Source organism: Rhinatrema bivittatum, chromosome 14, assembly GCF_901001135.1.
Source record: "Rhinatrema bivittatum chromosome 14, aRhiBiv1.1, whole genome shotgun sequence".
Lineage (NCBI taxonomy): Eukaryota > Metazoa > Chordata > Amphibia > Gymnophiona > Rhinatrematidae > Rhinatrema > Rhinatrema bivittatum.
The window spans coordinates 48,673,529-48,685,659 of record NC_042628.1 but is presented as its reverse complement, the minus strand read 5'-3'; the positions used below and the strand labels follow the sequence as shown (position 1 = coordinate 48,685,659).

Here is a 12,131-nt window from a genome sequence, read left to right as displayed (position 1 = left end):
TAGCTATAATTATGAACAGATGGATATATTTTGAATTAACCCCCAACCAAATGCATTTAGCAATTTCAATTCGGCGGCATACACCGAGCAAGTCAACTACCTTGATAGGGAAAGGACAGAAAAAAATATTTCTGTTCGCGTCTTATTACGTTTCTATAGTGCAGGAGGTACGATTGTACATAGTATTCGAAATAAAAACAGTAAAAACAAACTTTCCTTATGTTTTTTCTAAAATCTTTATAGTGTAGTATTTTAAATAAAACTGGATGTTCATTCATAGACAATATTTCTTTTTTTTAGGCTTGGAAAAGATAAGAACCTTAAAAAAGAATTTAATATATATAAATCATCACAGCTAAAATTCTGGATACTAAAAATCAAGCCATAAGCTTTCTTTTGCAATAAAGCAGTACAGAAGATTAGTTTTCAGGATACCTGCATAGAATTATTAAATTTATTTATTTATTTATTTAAAGCGTCTTATATACCGACGTTAGCCGAAACATCACATCGGTTTACATCAAACCATCGAAAGGGAGGAAATTACAAAAAACAGGGAGGGGGGGAATGGATACATTGAACCAAAAGGAAAGCAAGAAGGCATAGGAACAAATCAACAGGTTAACTAGAGAGTCATGAGTACAGGATCAAAAAACACAGAGTCAGTTCAACTCAGCGTCAATCCAAAAACAATATAAATATATTGTTTTTCTAAGCCTTATTAGCTAATGAAAGCTACATCTACTAAAATAAGAAATTTAATAATAAAGTACACGGAGCATAAATCTATAATTGTAAAATAGGTAGATTCAGGGGAATGTGTGACGGTGTAAGGATTAGGTATGATTAGACTGATAGGAAGTACTATGGCAATTACATATCTTAAATCTTATACAAACCTCTTATCTGAGAGAGGTTTTAATATTGGCAAAATTGGAAAATTACATGGAATAGCTGCTTCAGTTAGTAATTTAATTATAACACCTTGTAACAAATCTTTAATTACTAGATCAATTTGTAAATGACCAACATCATAATTATCTACAGACCACAAGTACTCAGGAATATCTGAAAAATCAAAATCCATTTCTGCAGTTTGCATACAGCCTATGGCAGCAGTTTCAGGAAAAGCAAAAATTTCACAAGCAGAAATCTCTGCTGTGTTTAGAGCAGCTTGCACATCACATAATCTCTGTTCTGGTTGAGAGAAAAAACTGCATTAGGGGCCAGATTTTAAAAGGGATACGCGCATAAGTTATGCGCGTAACCCTTAAAAAACACACCTGCACGCGCCGAGCAAGCCCTGGGACGCGCGTAAGTCCCAGGGCTTGCAAAAAGGGGCGGTCGGGGGCGTGGTGTTGGCTTGGGGGCATGGCCGAGTGCCCCGACACAGCGGCCTGTGTCAGGGCCTGCCGCGCCAGCAGACAGGCGGCACGCGTAAGTTAAGACTGCCCGGAGGCAGGCGTAACTTCGCGGATAAAGGTTAGTAGGAGGATTTAGGTAGGGCTGGGGGGTGGGTTAGATAGGGGAAGGGAGGGGAATGTGGGGGGAGGCAGGAGGGAACGGGCAGCACGCGCAGGGCTCGGCACGTGCAAGTTGCACAAATGTGCACCCCCTTGCGCGCACCGACCCCGGATTTTATAAGATACGCGCGGCTACGCACGTATCTTATAAAATCCGGCGTACTTTTGTTTGCGCCTGGTGCATGAACAAAAGTACGCTCGTGCGCTGTTTTTAAAATGTACCCCAAGGTGCACAAAATATAGTGCAATGCATAATTAATCATGTCCTAACAATTCATAGGAAAGGATGCTGAAAGCAGAAAAGCATGCAATGTAAGCAAGGGACCTAATTGCACTGGTACAGTGTCAGAAAAACAATACAGGATACATAATTGGTAACCAGAAAAACTGTACAGAAATCAGGATATCACAACAATTTTCCTATCCCCTTAACTCCCCCCCCCCCCCCCCTTTTGACCATGCAACATAATTATAAATGATAAAAATAAAGAAGGAAAAATATTAACCCCCCTCCCCATTAGGTGCAACTCAATGTAGTTTAGTGTCCACCCGTAGCCTCATTAGGGGGGTAATTTTCATAAGGATTTACATGTGTAAATGTAACTGCTATTGTAGCAATTTTCAAAAGCCATTTACTTGAGTAAAGGACACTTACGCGAGCAAATCCTATGGACAATTCATGGCATATATTGTAGCAATTTTCAAAAGCCCACTTATACGAGTAAAGTGCATTTACTCGAGTAAAATCCAGTTTTAAGTGAGTAAATGCTTTTAAAAATCAGGCCCTATGTAAGGATGCCATATTTTGTAAAATTTATCTAGATTATCCTGATGAATCGCAGTCAGTTTCCCAAGATAATACAGTTTAAACAAAGCATTCAAGGCCCTTAGATCAGTCAGGAAGAGACCCCATGGTTCACACAGTCCGGACCCCCTTCTAGGGGCTGGGAAGTGGGCTAAGCCTGTCCAGGCACCGGATCTTGCCGAGGGGCCCCGGCCTTTCAGATTGCGGACCCTGCAAGGAGATCCGGATTCTTCTTCGGATACAGATGAGCCGGAGGAACAGCAGGGGGACCAGGACCTCCCGTCTCAACCCCCGAGGTGGGGTTGAAGGGGACGGAGACCAGTTGTCCGGTAGTCTGAGAGATACCCATGGGACAGATGGGGATGACCCGAAAGTAGTCCGTCTCTTTCAATGGGACGAGCTGGGGCCCCTCATCCCGGAAATTCTCGGAGAATTAGGGATACAATTGCTGCAGGAAGAATCCAGGCTTGGTGCTACGGACCCGGTAGTCTTGGGACTGAGGGGTCTTCCTTCCGCTTTCCCGTTTCATTTTTCAGCGTCTGATTTACTTTTCAAGGAATGGGATACCCCTGATTTGGGCCTCAAGGTGGCTAAAGCAATGGATAAGCTCTACCCTCTGCCCGAGAAGGCATTGGATGTTGAGGATTCCTAAGATAGATTCGGCTGTGGCGGCGGTCACAAAGAAGACCACCATCCCGGTTACCGGGGGGACGGCTCTTAAAAATTTACAGGAACGTAAGCTGGAGATACAGCTTAAAAAGATCTTCGAGGTCTCTGCACTAGGTATTCGTGCAGCTATCTGCAGTATTTTCTCCTTGCGAGCAGGTCTTCTGTGGGTGCAACAGCTACTGGCCAACGACTCGCTTTCCACAGAGGAAGCACATCAGGCGGGGCATCTAGAAGCGGTGATTGCCTATAGTGAGGATGCCTTTTATGATTTGCTTCGCACATCGGCCAGATCCATGGTTTTGGCTGTTTCAGCGCGATGCTTGTTGCGGCTCCGCCACTGGGCAGCGGATGTGTCATCTAAAGCCTGGCTGGGGTCGTTGCCGTTTAAGGGCAAGTTGTTATTTGGCAAGGAATTGGAGGATCTGATTGAGAACAAGGTGCATTGCTTATCAGAGGACAGACCAAGGTCAAAAGGGGCTCCTTCTTCCCGTTCTCGATTTCGAGGAGGTCGGAGGCCTCGGACTTCTCAGGGGTCGGTTTCCTCTTTTCGCCATAGTGCCAACAGGCAGCAGACGTACTCTCAGTCCTTTCGCAGACGCCGCTTCAGCTGGCCGGGGGCCGGTCAGAATGTGCAGAGTGGAAAGCCTGCACAATGATGTGCAGCCGGTCCATTCCTCGGTGCCAGTGGTCGGGGGCAGATTGTCTCGGTTTTACGAGGAGTGGACCAGAATCACATCGGATCAGTGGGTCCTAGATGTGATAAGATACGGTTACGTGTTAGATTTTGTACGTCAGCCTTGCCAGTGCTTCCTGGTATCGCCCTGCGGTTTTACAGACAAGCGCCAGGTGGTAAGAGAGAAGCTGAGACGTCTTCGCGACCTCGGCGCGATTGTTCCGGTTCCGCCGTATGAACTCCGCAGGGGCCGTTATTCCATTTACTTCGTGGTACCAAAAACAGAAGGAACCTTTCGTCCTATTCTCGACCTGAAGAGTCAACAGATGTCTGCGAATATCTCATTTTCGTATGGAGACCCTGCGGTCCGTGATTGCTTCAGTGAGGCAGGGGGAATTTCTAGCATCCCTGGACCTCACAGAAGTGTATCTTCACATCGGAATCTGGGCGGAGCACCAGTGATTCCTAAGGTTCGCCGTGCTGGGTCAGCATTACCAGTTTCAGGCGCTGCCGTTCGGCCTTGCTACCGCGCCTCAAACTTTCACCAAGATTGTGGTGGTGGTAGCAGCGCATCTTCGCAGGGAAGGTTTTCTGGTACACCCGTACTTGGACGATTGGCTGATTCGTGCCAAGTCGGAGTTGCTCTGTCAGGAAGCAGTTCAACGGGTGCTTCAATTATTGCAAACTCTCGGCTGGGTGGTCAATGCATCAAAAATCCTGCTGGTGCCTTCTCAATCTCTGGAGATTTTGGGAGCCTTGTTCGACACTCGTCGGGGAACGGTGTCTCTCACACGGGAATGCATGTTCAAGTTACAGGGTCAGGCCCTACACTTGTTATCCAAGCCAGTCCCAATAGTCTGGGATTATCTTCAGGTGTTGGGGTCAATGACTTCGATGTTGGAATTGGTTCCCTGGGCCTTCGCTCATATGCGGCCCTTACAGTCAGCGTTGCTTTCCCGATGGAACCCAGTGTCAGAACAATTTCATCTGCCATTACCACTCACGCAGTCAGCTCGGTCCAGCATGGATTGGTGGTTGTGTCAGAGCAACTTGAGCTGCGGAGTACCGTTGGTAGTTCCATCCTGGACAGTGGTCACCACGGATGCCAGCTTGTCCGGTTCGGGAGCAGTTTGCCTGCGAAAGTCAGTGCAGGGGCAATGGTCCCCGCAGGAAGCTTGTTGGTCCATCAATCATCTAGAGACCAGAGCGGTTAGCTTGGCACTGCAGGCCTTCCTTCTGCTGGTCCACGGCAAGTCAGTCAGGGTTCTATCAGACAATGCGACCACTGTGGCTTACTTCAATCGACAGGGGGGAACCAAGAGTCAACCAGTGGCGTCCGAAGCCCGTCAATTGATCGCGTGGGCGGAGCAGCATTTGTACAGCATAGCAGCCTCTCACATTGCCGGGGTAGAGAACGTTCAGGCAAATTTTCTCAGTCGCAATCATCTAGACCCCGGAGAGTGGGAACTCGCGGAGGCCACATTTCGACTCATTTGTGCACAGTGGGGGACTCCCGCCCTGGACCTGATGGCGACGTTCAAGAATGCCAAAGCTCCTCGTTTCTTCACTCGTCGCAGGGAGACAGGAGCGGAGAGCGTGGACGCACTGGTACTGCCTTGGCCAACGGATGTTCTACTGTATGTGTTCCCTCCGTGGCCCCTCATCGGCAGGATTCTGCAACGCATAGAGTTGCACCCAACAGAAGTGGTGCTCGTAGCTCCCGATTGGCCACGACGTCCTTGGTTTGCGGATCTGGTAAATCTGGCCTTAGAGGAACATATTCGATTTCAGTATGTGCCGGATCTTCTACATCAGGGACCCATTTGTTTCGACCAGGTCGAACGCTTTTGTCTAGCGGCATGGCTTTTGAGAGGCAAAGGCTGAAATCCAGAGGGTATTCGGATGCTGTAGTAACCACTCTCCTAAGGTCCCGCAAAGTTTCTACGTCATTATCTTATGTGCGGGTTTGGAAGGTATTTGAGACATGGTGCCTTGATCGGGAGATGGTGCCTACTCGTGCGACCGTTCCGGATGTTTTGCATTTTCTTCAGGATGGTTTGGCAAAGAGTCTCTCATGTAGTTCCTTGCATGTTCAGGTGGCGGCACCGGGGTTTTTGCGCAGTCAGATCCACAGTGCGCCTTTGGCGTCTCACCCAGATGTGGTTCGATTCCTTAAAGGGGCAAAACATTTATGCCCGCTGTTTTGACGGCCTTGTCCTTCCTGGAATCTGAATGTGGTACTTAAGGCTTTGTGCGGCGCACCCTTTGAGCCTATCTGCAAGGTCACCTTGAAGGATCTAACTCTGAATATGGTGTTTTTAGTGGCTATTGCCTCTGCAAGGCGGTTATCCGAACTTCAAGCCCTGTCTTGTTGGGAGCCCTTTTTGCGGATCTCGGAGTCTGGAGTGTCGCTGCGCACAGTTTTTTCTTCCTTTCATTTAAATCAGACAGTAGAACTCCCATCGTTTTCGGATTTGGACAGCTCAGATCCTTTGTCTAAGGACTTTCGAAAATTGGATGTCCGGACGTTGTTGCGTTACCTGGAAGTTACCAACGCTTTCCAGGTATCGGACCACCTCTTCGTGCTTTGGAGTGGGCCTAGAAGAGGTAATGCTGCTTCCAAGACTACCATTGCTCGCTGGTTGAAGTAGACCATAAGCTCTGCGTATCTATTGCAGGGAAGGTCCCTGCCGGTGGGACTACGCGCTCATTCTACATGATCTCAGACCGCATCCTGGGCAGAATGCCAACAAATATCTCCAGAGGAGATTTGTAGGGTGGCTACATGGAAGCCCTTACATACTTTTGCCAGACATTATCATCTGGATGTTAAGGCTCCAGGAAACGCTGGATTTGGAGAAGGGGTGCTCTGAGCGGGCCTCTCCGGATCTCAACCCATTTAATGACAGCTCTGGTACATCCCAGGAGTCTGGACTGATCCGGGTACGTACAGGGAAAAGAAAATTGGTTCTTACCTGATAATTTTCGTTCCTGTAGTACCAAGGATGAGTCCAGAGTCCCGCCCATTAGTTCTGACAAGGAAAGGGAGAGTCCGTACTGTGCGTTTCCTTTCAATTCACAGGTCAATTCGGTAGGTACAGTTATCGATAGCACGGATTCTGTTCCCATTTGGGAGTTTATTGAGCCGGTTGAAGTTGTTAGGTTACTGTATATAGTTAGTTTGGGTGTTTTGTGATCCATTCTGCTTTGATATTAAGTAATACTGCCGGACTGTAGGTGGCACCAGCCTAGATAAGGCGGAGTTTTGTTTGTAAAATTCTGTCTCCATCTGCTAGAGGGGGGGCAAAACCCAGGAGTCTGGACTGATCCGTGGTATTACAGGAACGAAAATTATCAGGTAAGAACCAATTTTCTTTTTAATTTTATTTTTCTTTGCTTCTAATGTTTCTTTTAAATATAACAGTTTTTCCATATTAAATGTCCCCGCTAATGGAAACTGTAATTTACGCTTATCTTCAATCAAGCCATGCCATTGCTTTACGTACATTTTATCTATTTGCTGATGATTAGACAAACAATTTACCTCTGTGCTATGTGGAGAGCTTTGTGAAAATATACTCCCCATATTTTAGAAATTAAATCATCACACATGTCAGTTTCGTATCTCATAGTCTTTCATAACCCACACTAATCCAGTAAAACTTGTTTTAGTAAAAAAAAAATTTTTCTCATATCTTCTCCACTACTGTCCATCTTTAAAATCAACCACTCGAGATTTTACAGGAAATTGCCTTTTACCAAATGCTTCTGTACCGTCAGTGTACACATAATTGTAAATCACATTTACAGTCAACTCTCAGAAAGACTTGATACTCTGGTCATTTATATTCCTAGCACCTTCTAGGAATAAAATCAGTGTACAATTTGATGGCACATCAGGAAGACTCTATACTCCTGTCATACATTTATTTCTAGTTCTCTCTCGAAAGGAACATAAAACAAAAGCCGGCTTTTTTCTGGTGTTCCCCTTGCACCATAGCAATCAACAACAAAGGGCTGGAGACTTCATACTCCTCTCCCACTGATGCAGCTAATTTCTTCGTGGATTGTTGTAGCAGAACATGAGATTTTTATTGGGAAGTAACCTTTATTTAAAGATTCTCCTGGAGAGAGCTCTGTCCTCAACTCAGGAGCAATCATAAGAACATGCATTTGTTCTGCATCCCAAAAATGGGAAGAGGTGTCGCATCTTTGTTACTAAATGTTTTGGATACAGTGCTTAAATACACTTCTGAAGACTTTGTGTACAGATTATTCATTTTTGTGTTTTCCCTGCTTCTTTCTCAGCTATGCCATTGCATAAGTACCCTCCTGCAATCTGGGAGACTCTGAAGCTGAAAGAAGGGATTTACTCCCGCTTACCAGCCCACTATCTGCGATCTATACAGGAGACTAAGACGCCTACTGCAGTTCATTGGCAACCTCTCGGGGTCAAATATACACTAAACCCAAAGACAGGACAGCGGGAGCGGGTGCAAGATGTCCCCATCAAGCCCTACTTCCCCCCTGAAGCTGATCGGGGACTGTGGGGCGGCGAAGGCTGGATCAGTGGGTTCAGATATGCCAGAAACGACAAGGTAAGTTGAGCGAACTCATGCTCATAGCTTTTCTTTTATATGTTAAAGAGAGAAAGAAATATATAAAGATTGAAAATGTGGGTTTCTTAGCATCCAGACAGTTGAATTCAGAACCAGTGGGTTATGTACTTCTACAAGCAGGTGGAGATTGAGCAAAGCTGACATCACAGTATATATATCTACAGTGACAACAGCTTGCCAGTATTCTCCGTCTCCAGCAGATGGTGGACATGTATCTCCCTACTGGGGATTGCTTTAGTTGTAGAAAGAAAGGGAAATTTATTCGCCCTGCTCTCCTGCGGAGCTACCAAATAGTCCCTCCCCCAGTTGAGAATTTCTGAGGTGATTTCCGTGGTCCCTTAGATGAGTGCCTTGGTCCGGTACTGGCATGGACTTAGATGTTGAAACAGCTTAAAGGCAGCGGATTAAGGAAGCCGAGCGCGGCGGGGACAGTATATGCCCTCTCCTCCAGCTGCTGGAGACTGCCTCTGTTCAACTGGGACAGGCTGAGCTCAGGTAAAGCTAAAAAGAAAAGGAGGGGTTTTTGTAGGGCTTCCATATTCCCTGTACGTACCAGGATCAGTCCAGACGGTGGGTTATTCCCCCTTCCAGCAGAGGGAGTCAGACCAAAATTTCTGGGGAAGGTGCTACATAAGCCCATAACCCTGGTCTCCTTGCTCAGTATCTTTCTGACTCCAGCAGAAGGAGCAGGGGACCTTCAGTTCCCCATTATAGTAGCTTAGTGGGTTTGGTTTGGCTCAGCTAGGCTGCTATTCTTTCTTATTATTGTGGGATCAAGTGTTAAAAAAAAAAAAAAGGGAATAGGGGGCTGGCTTGAGTTTGGAGGAGTCACCTCTGTTGACTCCCCCCCCCCCCCCCCCCCCCCCCGGTACTTGCTGACAGGCCTGTTTCTGTTCCCTTTTTTCTTCTCACTGTTTCCTTTTATTACATTGGGTAAGTGCATATTTCATTTTCCTTGCAGGCTTGTCTTTTATTCACGCCGGACCACCAGGGTGCAAGTTAGAGGCTCTAACCTCTTCCCCCCGCCAACCGTGTGTCGACCCGCGGCCCCGTGACATATCATTCCCCGGGGCCGCCGTCCGCCGGGAGGTCCCATTCCCCGGCGGCCTTCGGAGTGTTCCCGGGTCGGTGGGGTGTTCGGGGCGGTCCTTTGGCTTGGGTCATCTTCCAGGTGCCGAGGAGTGATTGTTCCGCGCTCCCTCCCCCGACCCGGCATGCCGAGAGCGGCGGTCTGTAAAGCGTGTGGCTGGCTCGGGGGTCAGCTTTCGAGGGAGGGGCTTTGTACGAGCTACCTCCCCCGTAGGGAGGGTGGCTCGCAGCAGGGGGTGATGCAGGACTTCGCGGACAGGACCGCGAGGGAGGACAGCGCCAGGTCGCGTTCCCGCTGAGCGTGGGAACGGCGGCCATTTTGCAGCAAGAGACGTCTGATGCCGGGACCTCCGAGGAGGAGACAGAGCGTTCCCGGCGCTGCCACCAGTTTTGGCCCCTGTCCACGAGTCTGAGCTTTCCATCGGGGGAGCCTCTGGTTGGGCCCCACTCGGGGGTCCCAGCTTTTTCTCTGGAGTTTGTGGTTTTGATGCACAATGCTTTATACAAAGAATGTCTCAGCTGCTGGATTTCATCCCGGGACCTCCACCTCACAAGCTGGCACGAATGGGGGGGGCCCTCCCCAGGGCTGTTACACACTGGAAAGAGAGATGACGGGTGCATCCCGGGACCCCCCTGGACCACCCAGAGGCTATCCTTCACCACGGGGGGGGGGGGCCCGGTTCCAGATCCGGTCGGGGACAACCCTTTATTGGCGGCCCAGATGGAGGGGGACGACCCCTGGGTACTCCGCATTTTTCAACGGGATGAGCTGGATAATCTGATTCCGCACATCCTGCAGGAGCTGGATATCGATACCCCCCAGGAGCCGCCAGGACCCGATCCCAAGGCAAAAAAGGGGGACCCTGTTCTGGCTGGGCTCCGGCCGCCGGCCAGGGCTTTCCCTACCCATCCCACGTTTCTATAGTTACTTTCCAGAGAATGGGATTCGCCCGAGGCCACCCTGAAGGTCAGCAGGGCCATGGAAGCTATATGCCCTACCGGAGGAGTTTCTGGACCTACTCAAGGTTCTGACAGTGGATTCTGTGGTCTCTGCGGTCACAAAACATACTACCATCCCGGTCACGGGGGGCACGGCGCTGCGGGACCTTCAAGACAGGAAGTTAGAGGTTTACCTCGAGAGTTTTTGAGGTATCAGCGCTCGGGGTGCGAGCGGCCATCTGCAGCTCACTGGCGCAAAGGCAGGTCTCCGCTGGGTCCAACAACTTCTCACCTCCCAGAATCTGCCTACAGAGGAGGCCCACCAGGCAGACAGATTGGAGGCCGTGATTGCCTATGGAGCGGACGCTTTATATGATCTTTTACGGGTCCTGGCCCGGTCTGTGGTGGCTGCGGTCTCAGTCCGCTGCCTTTTATGACTCCGCAACTGGTCGGCTGATTCCTCCTCGAAGACTCGTCTGGGGGTCCCCCCCTTTCAAGGGAAAGTTCCTTTTCGGGGAAGATCTGGATCAGATCATCAAATCCCTAGGCGAAAATGCAGTGCATAGACTCCCGGAGGATCAACCACGTTCCACAAGATCCTTCAGTTCCTCGAAGTCATTTTCACACGCAATGCCGGTTTCATAATACGAGGCAACAGACACACACACACACACACACACACCCCCCCCCTACACGGACACCGTCCTCCTGCTCTCATTCCTGGAACCGGCCCTTTCAAGGGCGAGGGCCTGGCAAGGACGGACCGGGCCAAGGCGCATCCTCAAAACCAGCCCAATGATGCCAAGCCAACCCACACGTCGACCCCCAGGATAGGGGGTTTGATTTCGCTCTTCTACGAAGAGTTGGTCCGAATCACATCGGATCAGTGGGTCCTACATATTCTAAAGCACGGCTACGCATTGGATTTTGTACGCGCCCCCAGAGACAGGTTCATTTTCTCTCCATGCGGTCCTCTCCACAAGCAACTTGTCGTTCACCAGACTCTGGACCGGCTCCTCGCGCTGGGGGCAATAGTGCCAGTACCCGCCTCCGAATTGGGCCGAGGCCACTATTCCATCTACTTCGTGGTTCCCAAGAAAGAAGGCGCCTTCCGTCCCATTCTGGACCTCAAGTCGGTAAACAAATCCCTCAAGGTACCACGTTTCAGGATGAAGACCCTCCGCTCAGTACTGGTGGCAGTACATCAGGGAGAATTCCTGGCTTCGCTGGACTTCACAGAGGCGTATCTACATATTCCGATCTTCGGGGTGCATCAACGATTCCTCAGTTTCAAGATATAGGGACAGCATTTTCAATTCCAGGCCCTTCCCTTCAGGTTGGCGATGGCCCCACGCGTCTTTACAAAGGTTATGGTGGTGGTGGCGGCGGCCGCCCTATGCCGGGAGGGGATTCTGGTACACCCTTTCCTAGACGATTGGCTCTTATGGGCGAAATCCCTGAACCAGGGTTATCGAGCGGTTATCGACAGAGTGGTGCAACTGCTTCAATCCCTTGAGTGGATCATCAACTATACCAAGAGCCACCTCATCCCGTCACAGTCATTGGACTTCCTGGGAGCGCGGTTCGACACGAAGTCAGACATGGTGTTTCTATGACCGGAGCGAGCCCAAGCTTTGCGGGACCAGATACAACTTTTCTCTGCGCTCTCTTGGCCCACAGCTTGGGATTATCTACAGGTCCTGGGATCCATGGCATCCATTATCAATCTGGTTCCCTGGGCTTTTGTGCATTGCGCCCTCTCTACAGGGCCCTACTATCCCGCTGGAAGCCGGTGTCTCGGGACTTTCAGGCTA

General features: G+C 49.3%; 1 protein-coding gene across 3 annotated transcripts in view; it reads left to right on the top strand.

The window, feature by feature from the left end:
* Positions 1–12,131, top strand: part of MRPL28 (mitochondrial ribosomal protein L28) — a 64,416-nt gene that overhangs the window by 18,072 nt on the left and 34,213 nt on the right. For all 3 annotated transcript variants that reach the window (XM_029576185.1, XM_029576186.1, XM_029576187.1), the window contains exon 2: positions 7,979–8,268. In XM_029576185.1, the coding sequence (XP_029432045.1) occupies positions 7,981–8,268 (288 nt within the window). In that variant the 5' untranslated portion in view covers positions 7,979–7,980. The remainder of the gene's footprint in view (positions 1–7,978; positions 8,269–12,131) is intronic.